Below are 22,164 nucleotides of genomic sequence, written 5' to 3'. Positions count from 1 at the left end.
CAATAATAGTACACTTTAAACCTTAGCAGGGCAATGAGCACACGACACCAATTGTGAGTTTACCGCTGGGTTCCGACACCACAATGGATTATTTCTGAAAGGGGGTTTACAATACAAATTATACGCTACAATACAAGACAATATATACACTGCTCAAAAAAATATAGGGAACACTAAAATAACATCCTAGATCTGAATGAATGAAATATTCTTATTAAATACTTTGTTCTTTACACTGTTGAATATGCTGACAACAAAATCACAGAAAAATTATCAATGGAAATCAAATTTATTAACCCATGGAGGTCTGGATTTGGAGTCACACTCAAAATTAAAGTGGAAAAACACACTACAGGCTGATCCAACTTTGATGTAATGTCCTTAAAACAAGTCGAAATGAGGCTCAGTAGTGTCTGTGGCCTCCAAGTGCCTGTATGACCTCCCTACAAATCCTGGGCATGCTCCTGATGAGGTGGCAGATGGTCTCCTGAGGGATCTCCTCCCAGACCTGGACTAAAGCATCTGCCAACTCCTGGACAGTCTGTGGTGCAACATGGTATTGGTGGATGGAGCGAGACATGATGTCCCAGATGTGCTCAATTGGATTCAGGTCTGGGGAACGGGCGGGCCAGTCCATAGCATCAATGCCTTCGTCTTGCAGGAATTGCTGACACATTCCAGCCACATTAGGTCTAGCATTGTCTTGCATTAGGAGGAACCCAGGGCCAACCGCACCAGCATATGGTCTCACAAGGGGTCTGAGGATCTCATCTCGGTACCTAATGGCAGTCAGGATACCTCTGGCGAGCACATGGAGGGCTGTGCGGCCCCCCAAAGAAATGCCACCCCACACCATTACTGACCCACTGCCAAACCGGTCATGCTGGAGGTTGTTGCAGGCAGCAGAACGTTCTCCTTGGCGTCTCCAGACTCTGTCACATCTGTCACTTGTGCTCAATGAGAACATGCCTTCATCTGTGAAGAGCACAGGGCGCCAGTGGCGAATTTGCCAATCTTGGTGTTCTCTGGCAGATGCCAAAAGTCCTGCACGGTGTTGGGCTGTAAGCACAACCCCCACCTGTGGGCGTCGGGCCCTCATACCACCCTCATGGAGTCTGTTTCTGATCGTTTGAGTAGACACATGCACATTTGTGGCTTGCTGGAGGTCATTTTGCAGGGCTCTGGCAGTGCTCCTGCTGTTCCTCCTTGCACAAAGGCGGAGGTAGCGGTCCTGCTGCTGGGTTGTTGGCCTCCTCCACATCTCCTGATGTATTGTCCTGTCTCTTGGTAGCGCCTCCATGCTCTGGACACTACGCTGACAGACACAGCAAACCTTCTTGCCACAGCTCGCATTGATGTGCCATCCTGGATGAGCTGCACTACCTGAGCCACTTGTGTGGGTTGTAGGGAGGTCATACAGGCTTGTGGATGCCACACACACTACTGAGCCTCATTTTGACTTGTTTTAAGGACATTACATCAAAGTAGGATCAGCCTGTAGTGTATTTTTCCACTTTAATTTTGAGGGTGACTCCAAATCCAGACCTCCATGGGTTAATAAATTTGATTTCCATTGATAATTTTTCTGTGATTTTGTTGTCAGCACATTCAACTATGTAAAGAACAAAGTATTTAATAAGAATATTTCATTCATTCAGATCTAGGATGTGTAATTTTAGTGTTCCCTTTATTTTTTTGAGCAGTGTATAACAGAATAATGGCTACAGTCAATGTACATACGTGAGTATATTCGCGTGCGCTTCCCGGTCCGGTCCTCCGTCATCAAATAGATAACGTTGTGAGTCTTGTGTCAGGCCGGGCTGCAGCAGGCTTTATTTATACAAGTCTTCCAAAAGCAATACAATGGATACTGTAATCCCTTTGTCCATTGGACACAGGAATGCACTTTTACAGTACAGGAGAGGTCATAGGTTGATTTGAAAAGGTAGGCGATGTCTTTCTCAACTGCTCTTGTGGGTGGTCTCCTCTGGATTCCCGCCGCATACATAATATACAGTAAATACAGTTTATATCTATATTCTGCTTCTGCACATAACTATCCGCAGGAACATGCGATCTTCCGCAGACCAACACCGGAATGTTACCCTTAAAATACCCTACAGCTGGATACCAAATACCACCTTATAACCTTAGTCTGTCCCCTCTTATCCTGTAAAGGTGAATCCCTTTGTTCTGCAACCATTTAAACAGCTATAATTTTCTGATGTGGTGCAAGGAGACTATGGGGTATATGCAATAGCGGGCGAATTTCAGAAAAAGTTGAATTCCGGAACGTTTTCGCCTCAAAAAATCAATTCGCCTATGCAGTGCAGTACTTTATCGCAAAAAAACGGACCTTCAAAATTCGACTTTTGTCAATTCGACTTTTTCCGCATTCGACTTTTCTGCAATGGTACAGATGCTGCAATTCGCCTCAAGCATATTCAATTCAAGTTTGGAAATTCGCCTGCAGTACTTTTCGACCGCAAATTCGCCTATTTTAGTCCGCCTCAGTTGACTGGCGGGTTCTCAAAAAAATTTTTTAGAACATCATTTTTTGGGATATTTGAGGATTGCTAGTAGCATATCTATTTATATTTGAAAGGATTATCTACTTGGTTTGTCTTTTTTTGACTCACAAGTATTATTTAATTGATTTTTTAAAGGAATATTTTTTTCTTCAATCTCCTGAGGGAAATTTACCCATGATTCCACAGTTTTACCCAGGATACACTTCTGCAAAGCCCCTCCTATCTCCTCACTCCTGGGTTTGAGACTACAGGGAGAAGGAGCCATTACAGTCAGCTCTCTTGTGGAATCGTTTTTTTTAGGAAAATCCCTGCGTTTTAAAACACATTCCTATTTTTGTACTGACTACAATGATGGAGCCTTTTTCTGACCAGATTGTGTTGTTCATGCTGGCTGCAAGCTTGATGGAGGAAGAAAGTGCAGATGAACATCAGGATCCAGGTCAGCAAATGTCTGCATTGGGTGAGCCAGTATTGCGGGTTTCATTTCCACGTCCACGCCAGTATCGCACTAGGCGTGAACTGGAGGATCACAGCGAGTTCGAGGTGATACAAAATTATCGCTTATCGACTCGCGACATATATTCGCTGTACGCTCTGTTGGAGGCCGACTTGGAACCTCGGGCACGGTCAAATCGTGCAATCAGCGGTTTTCAGAAACTGCTGGGGACGTTACATTTTTTGGCGTCAGGCACATTCCAGCCTACACTGTCTCAAACATGCGGTTTTTCTCAGTCGACTCTGTCGCGCTGTATAACCCAAGTCATTAGGGCTTTCCGCAAATTGACGATCCAGTACATCACATTTCCAGAGACGGACAGCGAATGTCGTGAGATCAAATTAGGCTTTTACAACAAATACAAATTTCCCAATGTGCTGGGCGCGATTGACTGTACCCACGTGCAGATCAGACCGCCACGTAATTCAGAGGAATGTTTTCGGAACCGAAAACAGTTCCATTCCCTGAACGTGCAGGCGGTCTGTGATGTAAATATGAGATTTTTGAATATTTTTGTGGGATTTCCTGGATCATCTCACGACTCCTTCATCCTAAGCCAGTCATCGCTGTTTGACAAGTTCGAAACAGGAAACATGCCTGGTGGCTGGCTGTTAGGTATGTATTTTCATTTTTTTATTATTTTATTATATTTTTTTTTATTATTTTTTACAAGTACCTAACATTTTTTTTATATTTTCTATAGGCGATGCGGGTTATCCAAACAAACCGTGGCTGTTGACCCCATTGTCTAATCCTGTTGGTAGAGCAGAAAAACGTTACCAAGAGAAACACATTGCATCGAGGGGAATAATTGAGCGTGCCTTCGGTGTACTTAAAAGCCGGTTTCGATGTTTAGACACTTCCGGCGGTGCTCTTTTGTACTCACCGTCGAAGGTTTGCGGCATGGTAAATGCATGTTGTATTTTACACAACATATGTGTCGCAAACCGTTTGCCGGTGACTCTTCGTCGTAGTGCTTTCCTACGCGGGAACCGGTCTTCTGCTCTACCGGTGGGTATGGACGAAGGAGAGGATTCCCGGCGGACAGTGATACAAAATTTTTTTGCAGTTACCTGTGAGTATACTGACAACATTTGTATTATCGTGTAAACTGACATTGGTTTTTTTTTAAAAAAACCTCTTCATTTATCTATTACAGAGTTTTACATCCTGTTGATGTGTATCCCCAGGCCGTGTTTATACAGTTTGTTCCCCCCTGTTTTATCCTGTTTGGTTACCGCAAATATTTGACCCTTTTATCCAACTCTACCATGGGCGACCTAATGGTGATGTGGACCTGACCCTCTGCCATGTAGCAGACAACCCCCTCAGGTGAGATGGATTGCCCAGAACTCCCTTTGTCCAAAATCACCCCGGCATGTCCAAAGTGCAGCACTCCGGCATTTGCAAGACTGCACATCCAAACATTCCCTCCTGATGCACCAATGCTGGTCAGGGAATGTTTGGATGTGTAGTGATGCAAGTGCCGGAGGGTTGCATTTGGGCCGCTGTAACCCGCTTGTGTTGTGTGGACTGTTGTATGTACCTCTTTTTTCAGCCCCAGGGTGACACTATCACCCATACCTGGAAGCTTAAACTGTTCTCTTCCACCGGTCCTGCGGTGTATCTTCCCAAGTGGCGTGGATGTGAGGAGACACGACATTTCACCTGATGTTCCATGGGTGACCCTACTGGTGATGTGGACCTGACCCTCCGCCATGTAGCAGACAACCCCCTCAGGTGAGATGCAATTGACCAACAAAACTCCCTTGTCCAAAATCACCCTGGCATGTCCAAAGTGCAGCCCTCCGGCATTTGCAAGACTGCACATCCAAACATTCCCTGAAACAGCAATGCTGGAGCGGGGAATGTTTGGATGTGTAGTGATGCAAGTGCAGGAGGGTTGCATTTGGACCCACTGTTCCCCGCTTGTGTTGTGTGGACTGTTGTATGTACCTCTTTTTTCAGCCCCAGGGTGACACTATTACCCACATCTGGTAGCTCATACTGTTCTCTTCCACAGGTCCTGCGGTGTATCTTCCCAAGTGGCGTGGATGTGAGGAGACACGACATTTCACCTGATGTTCCATGGGTGACCCTACTGGTGATGTGGACCTGACCCTCCGCCATGTAGCAGACAACCCCCTCAGGTGAGATGCAATTGACCAGCAAAACTCCCTTGTCCAAAATCACCCTGGCATGTCCAAAGTGCAGCCCTCCGGCATTTGCAAGACTGCACATCCAAACATTCCCTGAAACAGCAATGCTGGAGCGGGGAATGTTTGGATGTGTAGTGATGCAAGTGCAGGAGGGTTGCATTTGGACCCACTGTTCCCCGCTTGTGTTGTGTGGACTGTTGTATGTACCTCTTTTTTCAGCCCCAGGGTGACACTATCACCCATACCTGGAAGCTCAAACTGTTCTCTTCCACAGGTCCTGCGGTGTATCTTCCCAAGTGGCGTGGATGTGAGGAGACACGACATTTCACCTGATGTTCCATGGGTGACCCTACTGGTGATGTGGACCTGACCCTCCGCCATGTAGCAGACAACCCCCTCAGGTGAGATGCAATTGACCAACAAAACTCCCTTGTCCAAAATCACCCTGGCATGTCCAAAGTGCAGCCCTCCGGCATTTGCAAGACTGCACATCCAAACATTCCCTGAAACAGCAATGCTGGAGCGGGGAATGTTTGGATGTGTAGTGATGCAAGTGCAGGAGGGTTGCATTTGGACCCACTGTTCCCCGCTTGTGTTGTGTGGACTGTTGTATGTACCTCTTTTTTCAGCCCCAGGGTGACACTATTACCCACATCTGGTAGCTCATACTGTTCTCTTCCACAGGTCCTGCGGTGTATCTTCCCAAGTGGCGTGGATGTGAGGAGACACGACATTTCACCTGATGTTCCATGGGTGACCCTACTGGTGATGTGGACCTGACCCTCCGCCATGTAGCAGACAACCCCCTCAGGTGAGATGCAATTGACCAACAAAACTCCCTTGTCCAAAATCACCCTGGCATGTCCAAAGTGCAGCCCTCCGGCATTTGCAAGACTGCACATCCAAACATTCCCTGAAACAGCAATGCTGGAGCGGGGAATGTTTGGATGTGTAGTGATGCAAGTGCAGGAGGGTTGCATTTGGACCCACTGTTCCCCGCTTGTGTTGTGTGGACTGTTGTATGTACCTCTTTTTTCAGCCCCAGGGTGACACTATTACCCACATCTGGTAGCTCATACTGTTCTCTTCCACAGGTCCTGCGGTGTATCTTCCCAAGTGGCGTGGATGTGAGGAGACACGACATTTCACCTGATGTTCCATGGGTGACCCTACTGGTGATGTGGACCTGACCCTCCGCCATGTAGCAGACAACCCCCTCAGGTGAGATGCAATTGACCAACAAAACTCCCTTGTCCAAAATCACCCTGGCATGTCCAAAGTGCAGCCCTCCGGCATTTGCAAGACTGCACATCCAAACATTCCCTGAAACAGCAATGCTGGAGCGGGGAATGTTTGGATGTGTAGTGATGCAAGTGCAGGAGGGTTGCATTTGGACCCACTGTTCCCCGCTTGTGTTGTGTGGACTGTTGTATGTACCTCTTTTTTCAGCCCCAGGGTGACACTATTACCCACATCTGGTAGCTCATACTGTTCTCTTCCACAGGTCTTCCGGTGTATCCTTCCTAAGTGGCGTGGATGTGAAGAGACAGTTCCCCTGATGTTCCCTGGGCAATCTACTTACGTACAATTCAACTGCATTACAAATTTTAATAAAAACCACAGGAAACTTCTATTTTTAAAAGTTTATTGAAGAAAAATTTTTTTTAATAAAGTTTGAAAGTTAATTAAAACAAAAAAGTAGTTTGTTCTTCTTTACATTCTTTTCTTGTGTATATAGATATCTGTGGGGAAAAGAAAAAAAAAGTATATTAAAGTAAAGACACACTAAATTCATGTTCATTTTTTTTCAATGAAAATTTGTGGAACAACACAGCCCAGCATGACCCATTGCTGGGCGGTGTTGTTCTACAAAGGCATGCGGTTCAAAGTGAAAGAGTGGCGTCAGTGGTCAGCACTTTGACACGCTAACATTTGTGGAACAACACAGCCCAGCATGACCCATTGCTGGGCGGTGTTGTTCTACAAAGGCATGCGGTTCAAAGTGAAAGAGTGGCGTCAGTGGTCAGCACTTTGACACGCTAACATTTGTGGAACAACACAGCCCAGCATGACCCATTGCTGGGCGGTGTTGTTCTACAAAGGCATGCGGTTCAAAGTGAAAGAGTGGCGTCAGTGGTCAGCACTTTGACACGCTAACATTTGTGGAACAACACAGCCCAGCATGACCCATTGCTGGGCGGTGTTGTTCTACAAAGGCATGCGGTTCAAAGTGAAAGAGTGGCGTCAGTGGTCAGCACTTTGACACGCTAACATTTGTGGAACAACACAGCCCAGCATGACCCATTGCTGGGCGGTGTTGTTCTACAAAGGCATGCGGTTCAAAGTTTCTTGAATTAAACATGGTTCTACTCACCTTGGTACGCTCAACACAAACTTATGCCGTCCACTTCATTTTTCCTCATCAATCCTATGAATACGTAAAAAACACAGACTAGTGAATAGTAAATTCACACAATGAAAGTCTACTGTACATCATTACAAAAAGGATTTTTGGAAGAAAAAGGGGGTATCAGAATAGCTCTTTGGCCCATCATACATGTAGCCGCAAGGAGCTTTCATCCGTTACCACACGCGCCCGCATACATGCCCGCGCATGTATGCCTACACAAAGCTCCTTGGTAGTACCCGGTCACGGGTGGGGAAGGCCAACAAAGAAAAAACAATAGTAAGAAAAACAACAAACTAATGGGAGGGGAAGACAGGGATACATGAAAAACATTTTAAATAAAATAAAATAATACGACCGGGTTTATGGTGGAAGTCTGTCCGGATCCTCTTCTTCCCCCTGATAGGGCGTGGATGTCCTGGGAGGCTGGGGAGTATGTTGACTGGCCCTCGGTGCCCATGCTGCTGAAGATTGTGCGGCCGGTGGTGGAGGCATCTGGGGGGTGGGGTACATCCCTGTATATCCCTGGTACATCTGTGACTGACTGTACTGGGATGGGACTCGAGGAAGGGTACGATGCGTCCTTGTGGCTTGCGACGGCGGATATGGTGGATCACCAGCGTGTTGATGAGCTGGTACTGGGAGCTTTTCATAGATCATCTGCAGTGTGGTTGCCATGACCTGTTGGCTGGAAGCGGAGTGTCGATGACTATCCGACATGTTCTTATTACTTTCTGCCAAACATGTGGTGTTTTCTACAAGCTTGACCAAGGAATCGGACATAATGTTAAGTACGTTCCTATTCTCCCTATGATCTTCAAGTATGATCTGTAGTATTGTGGCCGTGCTGTCGGAAAGAGTCTTCTGCAGTTCATGTAGACTGTTGGACATTTTCTCCATTGTCCTCTCAATGTTGTCCAGTCTGCTTCCCACAACATTTGTGTATGTATCCTGGCGTGTCCCAATCTCTGATGCCAGGGTGTGAACCCTCTGAACATTTGAGGGATTCTGCCCTTCCTGGATGTCTGCCACCACATGCATTTGGGCAGCTGAAAAGAAAATTAGACAATATTATACACATTCATCATACATTTTTTTGAAGGCTCACAATTCAATTTACTCACGCAGGGATGTAGCAACTGGAGCGTCCTGCACTTCCACCTCGCCATCCTCTGACGACTCCTGTAGGAGGAGATCCGGCCTGAAGTACGAACCAATCCCCGAAGCTAGTCCGCTGCTGGTTCGTGGCACCACTGTTTGCAAAATAATTTTTTTGGAAAAGTTAATAAACTTTACACAACTGCTGCCCCCCCCCCACAAAAAAAAACAAAAAAACAAACCTTCTCCATCCTGTGATGCCGCTGCTCCAGGAGCTCCACTTGTCCTCGTTTCGGAAGACTTTTCAAGGGTCTGGCTGGATACATCTGCACGGCTGTCCTCAAACCCAAGAAAAGTTTCGTCAGTTAACCCTGTAGACTCAAACAGATCGGGTGATGGGTCCACAAGGGTTGTGTCTTGAGGCTCTTCAGTCACAGTCCCAGAGCTCCTGGAGAGAAGACGATCTGGTGATGGCCTGCGCGCAGGAGCTGTAGTTTGGCGCCCATCTTGTGGTGTGGTCGCCGACGGTGTCTGGCGCACAGGTGATAGTCTGTGCGCTGACGTCGTCTGGTGCACAGGTGACCAACTGCGCGATGACGAACTGTGGCGCACAGGTGACGATCTGTGTGCTCGCGATGCTTGCGGCGCAGTTGATGGTCCGCGCGCTGCTGCCGATGCCTGCTGCACAGGTGACGGTCCGTGCGCTGGCGATGTCCTGTGCGCAGGTGATGTCCTCTGGGCAGGTCTGTCTGAAAAAAAAAAAAGCACATTAGCACATACAAAAATTTTAAAGGGAACTACAGCTCATGTGAAAGTATTCTTACCATCAGACCTCCTTTTGGACGGCTGGTCTCCCGCCTTCCTCCGTCTTCTGGGCGGTTCTTCCTCCTCGGGAAAGCCAGCAGGACGGCTGGAGTCCACACCTCCGCGAACTCCTTCGACCATGGCAGGGTTCATGCGCCTTCTAATAACGTCCTCCCAGGGTAGCCACTTCAGATTGAGAGCCGGGCCACCTCCCGTAGCTGTCTCATGTCGGCGCTGAATCCCCATCTTCTTCTTGGTCTGTCTGCGGCAATCACTGTACCGCTTCAAGCAATTTCTGGTGCTCCGGCGGTTTCCAGAAATTGCAGTTACTTGACTGGCGATGGATTCCCAGATGTTCCGCTTTACCTTAAATGCTGTTTTCTGTGCCCTTGGTCCATACAAAACGTCGTAGGACCTGTCGACGCAATCCACTAGGACACAGTTTTCCGCCTCAGTGTATCTGGGTCCACGCGGCTTTTTCTGTCCTGCATCTTCACCAGAGGCTTCCTCCTCCGACTGCTCCTCTGGCTGGCTTCTTGCCTTTAGGGATTAAAAAAAAAAAAAAATTATTTTTAAATAAGATCGGTATGTACCTGTGAGTGTCAGTATCCCTGGCATTGCACACCTATTACAGTAGGTGTGCATGGCATTGCACAAACTACAGTGGGTAAAGTTTGATGCTATTTGTGTCTGCAGGTGTGGTTAAGTACCTTTTTACTAGGCTTTTTCTTGGACTTCTCATGGGCCCTTGACGACCGCGGCTGGTCACTAGATGCCTGGTCGGTCGCATCCGCCTCCTGGGTTGGCTCCCACTCCTCATTGCTATGCAGGGATAGATCCGAGGGGGTGGGGGAAGGGGCGGATCGGGTCTGATTGTCCCTTGACATCTCTGTTATAAAAAAAAAATACATACATGTATAAATGGCTGCCCCTCACAAAATGGCTGCCCCTCACAAAATGTTGACCAGGCTGTCGACTCAACTTGCTCCAAATCACCCCAAAATGGCCAGAAAGCATCCCAGCACACTCAGGAGGCACCCCACAGCAAAATTAGGCGGGAAAACACATGTTTGAAAAACAATCAGCAGCACATGTCAACCTGGCTGTCGACTCAACTTGCTCCAAATCACCCCAAAATGGCCAGAAAGCATCCCAGCACACTCAGGAGGCACCCCACAGCAAAATTAGGCGGGAAAACACATGTTTGAAAAACAATCAGCAGCACATGTCAACCTGGCTGTCGACTCAACTTGCTCCAAATCACCCCAAAATGGCCAGAAAGCATCCCAGCACACTCAGGAGGCACCCCACAGCAAAATTAGGCGGGAAAACACATGTTTGAAAAACAATCAGCAGCACATGTCAACCTGGCTGTCGACTCAACTTGCTCCAAATCACCCCAAAATGGCCAGAAAGCATCCCAGCACACTCAGGAGGCACCCCACAGCAAAATTAGGCGGGAAAACACATGTTTGAAAAACAATCAGCAGCACATGTCAACCTGGCTGTCGACTCAACTTGCTCCAAATCACCCCAAAATGGCCAGAAAGCATCCCAGCACACTCAGGAGGCACCCCACAGCAAAATTAGGCGGGAAAACACATGTTTGAAAAACAATCAGCAGCACATGTCAACCTGACTGTCGACTCAACTTGCTCCAAATCACCCCAAAATGGCCAGAAAGCATCCCAGCACACTCAGGAGGCACCCCACAGCAAAATTAGGTGGGAAAACACATGTTTGAAAAACAATCAGCAGCACATGTCAACCTGGCTGTCGACTCAACTTGCTCCAAATCACCCCAAAATGGCCAGAAAGCATCCCAGCACACTCAGGAGGCACCCCACAGCAAAATTAGGCAGGAAAACACATGTTTGAAAAACAATCAGCAGCACATGTCAACCAGGCTGTCGACTAAACTTGCTCCAAACCACCCCAAAATGGCCAGAAAGCATCCCAGCACCCTCAGGAGGTACACCAATGCTAATAGAAGACCCAAAAAAGTAATTTAAAGAATAAAAAAAAAACGTGAAAAACTACCCCAAAACACAAGTCTCCCCCAAAAAATGCAGCAACACAAGCAAGGGGCTATACACATACCTGCACACATGCACACATGCACAAACACCCCATGTACACCTCATGGCAACCCCCACTACACAAACACATACATGCAACACCAGACACACATGTGGTACTTACCTACAAATGTAGTAAAAGCTCCTAAAATGGCTCTGCTCCGGGGTAACAGGAATCCTCCTGACTGTCCTGGAATAAAGCCTGCTGGGGTGTCCAAACGATATCCACAGCAAACAACCAAATTGCTAGCTCTGCTCCTCCTCACACCTCTCTGCAGGTTCACAAAATGGCTGCAGAGCACATGCAGCAAACAAGCCCTAATAAAGGGCTGCTTTAGGCGGGAAGGCGAATTCAGTACGCCCACTACTCGCCGATTGGCCGTAATCCGCCTGCGGGAGGGGCGAATCAGTTTTTCATTGAATATTGAGAATTCAGGGTCCCGGCGACAGGGCTGCGGCTGGCGATAGCGGGCGAATTATACAGAGGCGGATCTAATGACGCGATTCGCCCGCTATTGCATATACCTATATGTGTACATTGTGCACTATTTGGATTAAATATGTAATGTGTTCTGATGGCCCTCCATGCGTACACAAACTCTGCCGTAAATACCCATACCACGCGCCGATGCGCAGGACCGCGGCAGCGACCATACGCAAATTGCGGATATGTGCACGCGCGGCAGAACAAGTGCACGCGCAGTGGGCATGTGTGTGCAGTTTATACGTGCTGTGTGTTCTTCAATATTTTTCTACTTTGACAGTCCACCCTTTGGCAGTCACCAATAACTGCCACTATCTAATCACTAAACAGAAAAATATCAATACAATATCTACAGACGATTGGATGGTCGGAGGAGAGTTGTAGGCGGGAAATGTATGACCTAGTGGGATAGTAAAAAGCATGTATGTATGAATCCATGTCTGAGGGGCATGTATCATTGTGCCGTATATGTTTTAGATAAGCTTCGAGGTATTGCGAAGTATACATTAAATCCTTCTTATCCCATATTAAGGGTCTGTAAGTGGGCCGACAAACACTACCGAGCTCTTTTCGGCTTCTTGTTCCAACAAATGGGGTGCACATTTAGTTGATGATACATGGAGGGGGAACATATGTGAGTGCTAGTATATGTGGGTATCACCTGTCGACTATGTGTGTCATTAACTGAAGGTTGTAGAGATGAAGATAAGACACATATCTAAAATACATTCACATAACATTTACATAAACATTCTTGGGTAGGGCTGATGCCTTTTCCGGATGGGTGTATCTGGGCAGAGGGGGAGACAAAGGAAAAACGGGTGAAAGAAACAGGCCATGGAATTCATTTGCAATCCTTATCATAACACTGTCTCTATGGATGTGTCGTAAATTAAATCTGCTGCTATGACAATGCCCTCGCTCCTTAAACTCATCAAATTTGTGCCGTGCTTGATCCGCGTCAGAATTCGAACACACCTAAATATCAAGCCAATAATTATGACGACTCCCAGGATACAAAGGAGAAACTTCCCTACACTCATAATAACATTTTGAGCCCACTCTCCTAATCCTGAGAACCAATTTTGTGAGTTCAACCATGAGACCCAGCCGGTCAGCTCATTACCCACAGCGGTCAGGGTAAGGTTGTGTCTCCTCCGGAACTCCCACTTCAACTGCAATATATCATCCATCTTTTGATCGATAATCTCTGTGGGGTCGTCAGTGCTGTTTGTAATATACATACAGCACTTCACACCATACTGAGTTGCCAAAGTGACACAGTACCCACCCGTCACGGCTGTGATATAATTAAGGGCCATCCTGTGCTGGATCAGTTCCGTCTTGTAAGCTTGTAACTCCCTTCCCGTATACCTGAAGGTGTCGTCATACATCTCAGTGATATTATCTATCAAGTTCGCTAGCGCATGGATATACCTATAATTTATAATTCCTCTGGCAGTACGGGTGATGTCTAATGCGAGAAGGAATTGAATCCCGGTGGATTCGTGGATCAAATCAGAGGCTACGTGCTCTGTCCTCTCTATGAGGTGTCTCTTGACGATGTGTTCATAGTGAGTATGAGTGTAAGGAGCCTGAGCACTGCGGTGAACATCTTTCATCTTATCATGGGTTATGGTCATGACCTCTGGCAACACTCTTCCAACATAACACAATCCCTCTGAGCTCTGGGCAAGCCACTTGTACGCCTTCCTCCCACATATGAAATAGGCATCATCGGGGAGAACATAGTGGACAGAATATGACATTACCATATTACAAACCTTCCAAGTGAAAAACCCAAACCCTAGTTCTCCCATCTGCTCAGTACAAGTATCAGGCTGGATGATATGAGCACAGTACCCTGGTGTTACTTCTCCAACCCACATGGTCTTGCTTCCTCGAGTATACCTATACCGGAAATACCTCCCACTGTTGGCTATTTGGCATACAAGTTCAGAGTCTATGGGTATCCTATCAGCTCTGTGAGAAAATGCCATTGTCTGGTTATTCCACGTCACTTCCCAATTTCCCGGTTTTCGGTAATTGGAAATATTGAAACATAATAAGGATCTATCTACATGATACTGGTGGAGCTTCAATCTAGGGGGCCTAGAAATATTGAATTTCTTGTCCACCGGTCTCCCACCCCGTAATTAGAGTACCTCGTCTATTGCTAAAGGGTACGGTACTAATCCTGAGTTGCTCTGACCTTTAGGTACTTGTGAGCACACCCAGCATTCTGTCTGGTTTAAGACCTTACCCACTAGTGAGTGGTAATCACTCAATGGATGACGGTGCATGTCGATATTAAGGCTGGACTGACATCTCTGGATGCACCCATCCTCGACTATGTTCTCACAATTCCTACAAATGCAATTTTCCTCAGACAATAACCCTTCACAGTGCCTCAGAGCTCCCTGACTACCAGAGCGCTTTCTGATACTCGCCTTTGCTCGAGTGATGTGTTGCTCTTGAGATTCTACAAATCCATCCTCGCCATCAGAACCCATTCCATATCCCTTCTCGACCCCTCTGGGACCCTCACCGAAACAGACTGTCCTGGTCAACATCAGGATTAACAGGAAAACCCGGAACGCAGTCTCTTGGGGTAAGTCCATCTTTTTAAGGGAAGAGAAGGGAAACAAGAAGGGGGAGAAAGAGAAGGAGAGTAGTGGGAGATGGAGAAAATAAAAAAATAAAAACTGGTGCGACAACCGCCTCTGGTCTTGTTGTTCTCTGCGCTCAGGTGCCGTCTCAACAGTCCTGCCTCTCAGCTTTCCCGGAACAGACACTCCAGTGATACGATGTTCTCTACACTCTGCTCTTTGTCACGAGTTCTCTCCGGGTCAGCGACCTTTCTGTTGGGAACATAAATCTTGCATTTCAATGTGTTTAACTGTTGTGTATTATCAGTTGTGTGAAGTAAACCATCTGTGGAAAGTGAAAAGAGAGGGGAAATAATAAAAAGAAAATTTGTCAGATTCGCGTTCACCATCAGGCTGTCACACCATCATGTTTCATAAAGAAGACTACAAAGAAGACAAGATAACCCTGGTAGGGAGCACTCTTATCTGAGGTAACAAAATTAATTACTGTGTATTAATTAAATAATCTTAAAATTACAAATTTTATTAGATATGCCCTAAAAAATTATGTCTACACAGTCCATGTGAATTCACTAATAAGTGTGTGATCATTTGCGAAAATATGTTGAGATATGGTCTTATCTAGATGACCTCAGTCAGAACAATTCTATATGTTCAAGTCCGTCTACGTAATAATACCCTTACCACTGGTGTGTGGCTAAGTAAGAATATGTGAAAATTATACAATGTGACCATCATCTTTATCAATTGTATAGCCCATATATAAATTCTCAGGGCAATAAGTTTGAATCATGGGTCACTGATAGATTATTTTTAGTTGGGTCACCTATACACCAGTATGAGGCCCAATTAACAAAGAGAAGTGTCTGTGAAGCCGTTTCTCAGAAATATAGGGAACAGTCAGCCATGTAATGGTGCCACCTGTGTGAAAAAATGATAATTAATTTATGTTAAATCACACGCATATACAAAATGAAGGGATGTGAGGCACCAGTACTTGAAAAACCCTATTTGTTCTATGTCAAATAGTCCGATATTAATCACCGAGAAGGAAATCAATTTACCTTTAATATGGATCGCAGTCGCTGCTATGTAGAGGTATGAAGTACATATGCCTCCATTTTCAGCAGTTGTCAACCATTCCGCTTACTGGGTTAAGGAAGGGGTGTGAGGTATCAGTGCTTGAAGACAGTTATCTGGATAGTCAGTTGCTTCGTATCAAACAGTCATGTTGTAATCGCACCAAGAAAGTTATGCCTCAGTTATCAACAGCTAGATACACCCATGTCCTGAAAGACAATTATTTTCTGAAAAAAACTCACGCCGTATCACTCCAAATCTCTTTGCCATAGTTTCTTCCACATACATCCCAGCAGTTTGAGCAGGAGAACTACAATTGATGTCAGTGCTTGATGACAGCTATCTGGAGAAACAGTTGTTTGATGTCAAATGGTCATGTGATGATTGCACCAGAGAGATTGTACCTCAATAATCAACAACTGGATCCACCCATATCTGAGAGGTAATCAACTTCTAAGGAACTCACAGCATACTCACTAAGAGACCTTTTTTAGAGTTGTTAATTACAATCGTGCTTTAACAGAGGTATGAGGCACATATATCTCAATTTTTCAGCAGTTACCAAGCAATTTCAGAATGCTGAATTCAAAAACAGGTGTTAATTACAATCATGTCTTGACAGAGGTATGAGGCACAAATACCTCAATTTTTCAGCAGCTACCAAGCGGTTTCAAAATGCTGAATTCTTCTAAGGAACTCACAGCTTACTCACTAAGAGACCTTTTTTAGAGTTGTTAATTACAATCGTGCTTTAACAGAGGTATGAGGCACATATACCTCAATTTTTCAGCAGTTACCAAGCAATTTCAGAATGCTGAATTCAAAAAATAAGAATTTACTTACCGATAATTCTATTTCTCGGAGTCCGTAGTGGATGCTGGGGTTCCTGAAAGGACCATGGGGAATAGCGGCTCCGCAGGAGACAGGGCACAAAAAGTAAAGCTTTAGGATCAGGTGGTGTGCACTGGCTCCTCCCCCTATGACCCTCCTCCAAGCCAGTTAGGTACTGTGCCCGGACGAGCGTACACAATAAGGGAGGAATTATGAATCCCGGGTAAGACTCATACCAGCCACACCAATCACACCGTACAACTTGTGATCTAAACCCAGTTAACAGTATGATAACAGCGGAGCCTCTGAAAAGATGGCTCACAACAATAATAACCCGATTTTTGTAACTATGTACAAGTATTGCAGATAATCCGCACTTGGGATGGGCGCCCAGCATCCACTACGGACTCCGAGAAATAGAATTATCGGTAAGTAAATTCTTATTTTCTCTATCGTCCTAGTGGATGCTGGGGTTCCTGAAAGGACCATGGGGATTATACCAAAGCTCCCAAACGGGCGGGAGAGTGCGGATGACTCTGCAGCACCGAATGAGAGAACTCCAGGTCCTCTTTTGCCAGGATATCAAATTTGTAGAATTTTACAAACGTGTTCTCCCCTGACCACGTAGCTGCTCGGCAGAGTTGTAATGCCGAGACCTCTCGGGCAGCCGCCCAAGATGAGCCCACCTTCCTTGTGGAATGGGCCTTAACCGATTTAGACTGTGGCAGGCCTGCCTCAGAATGTGCAAGTTGAATTGTGTTACAAATCCAACGAGCAATCGCCTGCTTAGAAGCAGGCGCACCCAACTTGTTGGGTGCATACAGTATAAACAGCGAGTCAGATTTTCTGACTCCAGCTGTCCTGGAACATATTTTCAGGGCCCTGACAACTCCTAGCAACTTGGAGTCCTCCAAGTCCCTAGTAGGTGCAAGGCACCACAATAAGCTGGTTCAGGTGAAACACTGACACCACCTTAGGGAGAGAACTGGGGACGAGTCCGCAGCTCTGCCCTGTCCGAATGGACAAACAGATATGGGCTTTTTTGAGAAAAAACCACCAATTTGACACTCGCCTGGTCCAGGCCAGGGCCAAGAGCATGGTCACTTTTTATGTGAGATGCTTCAAATCCACATATTTGACTGGTTTTAAACCAATGTGATTTGAGGAATCCCAGAACTACGTTGAGATCCCACAGTGCCACTGGAGGCACAAAAAAGGGGTTTGTATATGCAACACTCCCTTGACAAACTTCTGGACTTCAGGAACTGAAGCCAATTCTTTCTGGAAGAAAATTTACAGGGCCGAATTTGAACCTTAATGGACCCCAATTTGAGGCCCATAGACACTCCTGTTTGCAGGAAATGCAGGAAACGACCGAGTTGAAATTTCTTTGTGGGGCCTTCCTGGCCTCACACCACGCAACATATTTTCGCCACACGTGGTGATAATGTTGTGCGGTCACCTCCTTTCTGGCTTTGACCAGGGTAGGAATGACCTCTTCCGGAATGCCTTTTTTCCCTTAGGATCCGGCTTTCCATCGCCATGCCGACAAACGCAGCTGCGGTAAGTCTTGGAACAGACATGGTACTTGCTGAAGCAAGTCCCTTCTTAGCGGCAGAGGCCATAAGACCTCTGTAAGCATCTCTTGAAGTTCCGGGTACCAAGTCCTTCTTGGCCAATCCGGAGCCATGAGTATAGTTCTTACTCCTCTACGTCTTATAATTCTCAGCACCTTAGGTATGAGAAGCAGAGGAGGGAACACATACACCGACTGGTACACCCACGGTGTTACCAGAACGTCCACATCTATTGCCTGAGGGTCTCTTGACCTGGCGCAATACCTGTCCCGTTTTTTGTTCAGACGGGACGCCATCATGTCCACCTTTGGTATTTCCCAACGGTTTACAATCATGTGGAAAAAACTTCTCAATGAAGTTTCCACTCTCCCGGGTGGAGGTCGTGCTGAGGAAGTCTGCTTCCCAGTTTCCATTCCCGGGATGAAAAACTGCTGACAGTGTTATCACATGATTTTCCGCCCAGCGAAAAGTCCTTGCAGTTTCTGCCATTGCCCTCCTGCTTCTTGTGTCGCCCTGTCTGTTTACGTGGGCGACTGCCGTGATGTTTTTCCCACTGGATCAATACCGGCTGACCTTGAAGCAGAGGTCTTGCTAAGCTTAGAGCATTATAAATTTACCCTTAGCTCCAGTATATTTATGTGGAGAAAAGTCTCCATACTTGATCACACTCCCTGGAAATTTTTTCCTTGTGTGACTGCTCCCCAGCCTCTCAGGCTGGGCTCCGTGGTTACCAGCATCCAATCCTGAATGCCGAATCTGCTGCCCTCTAGAAGATGAGCACTCTATAACCACCACAGGAGAGACACCCTTGTCCTTGGATATTGGGTTATCCGCTGATGCATCTGAAGATGCGATCCGGACCATTTGTCCAGCAGATCCCACTGAAAAGTTCTTACGTGAAATCTGCCGAATGGAATTGCTTCGTAGGAAGCCACCATTTTTACCAGGACCCTTGTGCAATGATGCACTGTTTTTAGGAGGTTCCTGACTTGCTCGGATAACTCCCTGGCTTTCTCTTCCGGGAGAAACACCTTTTTCTGGACTGTGTCCAGAATCATCCCTAGGCACAGCAGACGTGTCGTCGGGATCAGCTGCGATTTTGGAATATTTAGAATCCACCCGTGCTGATTGTAGCAGTATCCGAGATAGTGCTACTCCGACCTCCAACTGTTCCCTGGACTATGCCCCTATCAGGAGATCGTCCAAGTAAGGGATAATTAAGACGCCTTTTCTTCGAAGAAGAATCATCAATTCGGCCATTACCTTGGTAAAGACCCCAGGGTGCCGTGGACAATCCAAACGGCAGCGTCTGAAACTGATAGTGACAGTTCTGCACCACGAACCTGAGGTACCCTTAGTGAGAAGGGCAAATTTTGGGACATAGAGGTAAGCATCCCTGATGTCCCGGGACACTATATAGTCCCCTTATTCCTGGTTCGTTATCACTGCTCTGAGTGACTTCATCTTAATTTGAACCTTTGTAAGTGTTCAAAAAAATTTTTTTTTTTTTTTTTTTTAGAATAAGTCTCACCTAGCCTTCTGGCTTCAGTACCACAATATAGTGTGGAATAATACCCCTTTTCTGTAGTAGGAGGGGTAATTTAATTATCACCTGCTGGGAATACAGCTTGTGAATTTTTTTCCCATACTACCTCCTTGTCGGAGGGAGACTTGGTAAAGCAGACTTCAGGAGCCTGCGAAGGGGAAACGTCTCGACATTCCCATCTGTACCCCCGGGATACTACTTGTAGGATCCAGGGGTCCTGTACGGTCTCAGCGCCATGCTGAGAACTTGTCAGACGCGGTGGAACGCTTCTGTTCCTGGGAATGGGCTGCCTGCTGCAGTCTTCTTCCCTTTCCTCTATCCCTGGGCAGATATGATCTTATAGGGACGAGAGGACTGAGGCTGAAAAGACGGTGTCTTTTTCTGCAGAGATGTGACTTAGGGTAAAAAACGGTGGATTTTCCAGCAGTTGCCGTGACCACCAGGTCCGATGGACCGACCCCAAACAAGTCCTCTTCCTGTATACGGCCATACTGTGCCGTTTGGAATCTGCATCACCTGACCACTGTCGTGTCCATAACATCTTCTGGCAGTTATGGACATCGCGTTTATTCATGATGCCAGAGTGCAAATATCCCTCTGTGCATCTCGCATATATAGAAATGCTCTATAGTCAATAAAATACTGTCCCTGTCAAGGGTATCAATATTTTTAGTCAGGGAATCCGACCAAGCCACCCTAGCTCTGCACATCCAGGCTGAGGCGATCGCTGGCCGCAGTATAACACCAGTATGTGTGTATATACTTTTTATTATATTTTCCAGCCTTGTCAGCTGGTCCTTGAGGACGGCCCTATCTATAGACGGTACCGCCACTTGTTTTGATAAGCGTGTGAGCGCCTTATCCACCTTAAAGGGTGTTTCCCAACGCGCCCTAACTTCTGGCGGGAAAGGGTATACCGCCCATAATTTTCTATCGGGGGGAACCCACGCATCATCACACACTTTATTTAATTTATCTGATTCAGGAAAAACTATGGTAGTTTTTTCACATCCCACATAATACCCTCTTTTGTGGTACTTGTAGTATCAGAAATACGTAACACCTCCTTCATTGCCTTTAACGTGTGGCCCTAATAAGGAATACGTTTGTTTATTCACCGTCGACACTGGATTCAGTGTCCCTGTCTGTGTCTGTGTCGACCGACTAAAGTAAACGGGCGTTTTAAAACCCTTGACGGTGTTTTTGAGACGTCTGGACCGTACTAATTGTTTGTCGGCCGTCTCATGTCGTCAACCGACCTTGCAGCGTGTTGACATTATCACGTAATTTCCTAAATAAGCCATCCATTCCGGTGTCGACTCCCTAGAGAGTGACATCACCATTACAGGCAATTGCTCCGCCTCCTCACCAACATCGTCCTCCTACCTGTCGACACACACGTACCGACACACAGCACACACACAGGGAATGCTCTGATAGAGGACAGGACCCACTAGCCCTTTGGAGAGACAGAGGGAGAGTTTGCCAGCACACACCAAAAACGCTATAATTATATAGGGACAACCTTATATAAGTGTTTTCCCTTATAGCATCTTAATATATATATAAGCATATCGCCAAATTAGTGCCCCCCCTCTCTGTTTTAACCCTGTTTCTGTAGTGCAGTGCAGGGGAGAGCCTGGGAGCCTTCCCTCCAGCCTTTCTGTGAGGGAAAATGGCGCTGTGTGCTGAGGAGATAGGCCCCGCCCCTTTTTCGGCGGCCTCGTCTCCCGCTCTTAACGGATTCTGGCAGGGGTTAAATATCTCCATATAGCCTCCGGAGGCTATATGTGAGGTATTTTTAGCCAAAATAGGTATTCATTTGCCTCCCAGGGCGCCCCCCTCCCAGCGCCCTGCACCCTCAGTGACTGCCGTGTGAAGTGTGCTGAGAGGAAAATGGCGCACAGCTGCAGTGCTGTGCGCTACCTTTAGAAGACTGAGGAGTCTTCTGCCGCCGATTCTGGACCTCTTCTTACTTCAGCATCTGCAAGGGGGCCGGCGGCAAGGCTCCGGTGACCATCCAGGCTGTACCTGTGATCGTCCCTCTGGAGCTGATGTCCAGTAGCCAAGAAGCCAATCCATCCTGCACGCAGGTGAGTTCACTTCTTCTCCCCTAAGTCCCTCGTTGCAGTGATCCTGTTGCCAGCAGGACTCACTGTAAAATAAAAAACCTAAGCTAAACTTTCCTAAGCAGCTCTTTAGGAGAGCCACCTAGATTGCACCCTTCTCGGCCGGGCACAAAAATCTAACTGGCTTGGAGGAGGGTCATAGGGGGAGGAGCCAGTGCACACCACCTGATCCTAAAGCTTTACTTTTTGTGCCCTGTCTCCTGCGGAGCCGCTATTCCCCATGGTCCTTTCAGGAACCCCAGCATCCACTAGGACGATAGAGAAACAGGTGTTAATTGCAATCATGTCTTGACAGAGGTATGAGGCACAAATACCTCAATTTTTCAGCAGCTACC

General features: G+C 46.7%; 2 protein-coding genes and 1 long non-coding RNA gene across 4 annotated transcripts; 2 read left to right on the top strand and 1 right to left on the bottom strand.

The window, feature by feature from the left end:
* The first annotated feature begins 2,664 nt into the window (after positions 1–2,664).
* LOC134936498 (putative nuclease HARBI1) lies at positions 2,665–4,238 on the top strand. Its single transcript, XM_063931559.1, has 3 exons — positions 2,665–3,642; positions 3,731–4,102; positions 4,187–4,238. Coding segments are annotated over exons 1-3 (1,137 nt in total). The 5' UTR covers positions 2,665–2,879; the 3' UTR covers positions 4,189–4,238.
* A 133-nt stretch (positions 4,239–4,371) lies between these two features.
* On the top strand, positions 4,372–6,860 carry LOC134936499 (uncharacterized). Its single transcript, XR_010180505.1, has 3 exons — positions 4,372–5,177; positions 5,406–6,407; positions 6,691–6,860. It is a non-coding gene; the product is annotated as an uncharacterized LOC134936499 (long non-coding RNA).
* LOC134936491 (serine/arginine repetitive matrix protein 1-like) lies at positions 6,844–11,843 on the bottom strand. Of its 2 annotated transcripts, none has more exons than XM_063931548.1 (7): positions 11,698–11,843; positions 10,206–10,384; positions 9,516–10,035; positions 8,934–9,440; positions 8,718–8,846; positions 7,561–8,642; positions 6,844–6,928 (listed from the first exon to the last, which is right to left on the bottom strand). In XM_063931548.1, the coding sequence occupies exons 2-6, from the start codon at positions 10,380–10,382 to the stop codon at positions 7,957–7,959; spliced, it is 2,019 nt and encodes a 672-aa protein (XP_063787618.1). In that variant the 5' UTR covers positions 10,383–10,384; positions 11,698–11,843; the 3' UTR covers positions 6,844–6,928; positions 7,561–7,956. The 2 variants fall into 2 exon arrangements, with proteins under 2 accessions (XP_063787618.1, XP_063787619.1); XM_063931549.1 differs by lacking the exon at positions 11,698–11,843 and adding an exon at positions 11,667–11,691.
* Between the last annotated feature and the right edge of the window lie 10,321 nt (positions 11,844–22,164).

This window comes from Pseudophryne corroboree, chromosome 6, assembly GCF_028390025.1.
Source record: "Pseudophryne corroboree isolate aPseCor3 chromosome 6, aPseCor3.hap2, whole genome shotgun sequence".
NCBI lineage: Eukaryota > Metazoa > Chordata > Amphibia > Anura > Myobatrachidae > Pseudophryne > Pseudophryne corroboree.
The sequence above is the reverse complement of the archived record's forward strand: the minus strand, read 5'-3'. Positions and strand labels throughout refer to the sequence as shown.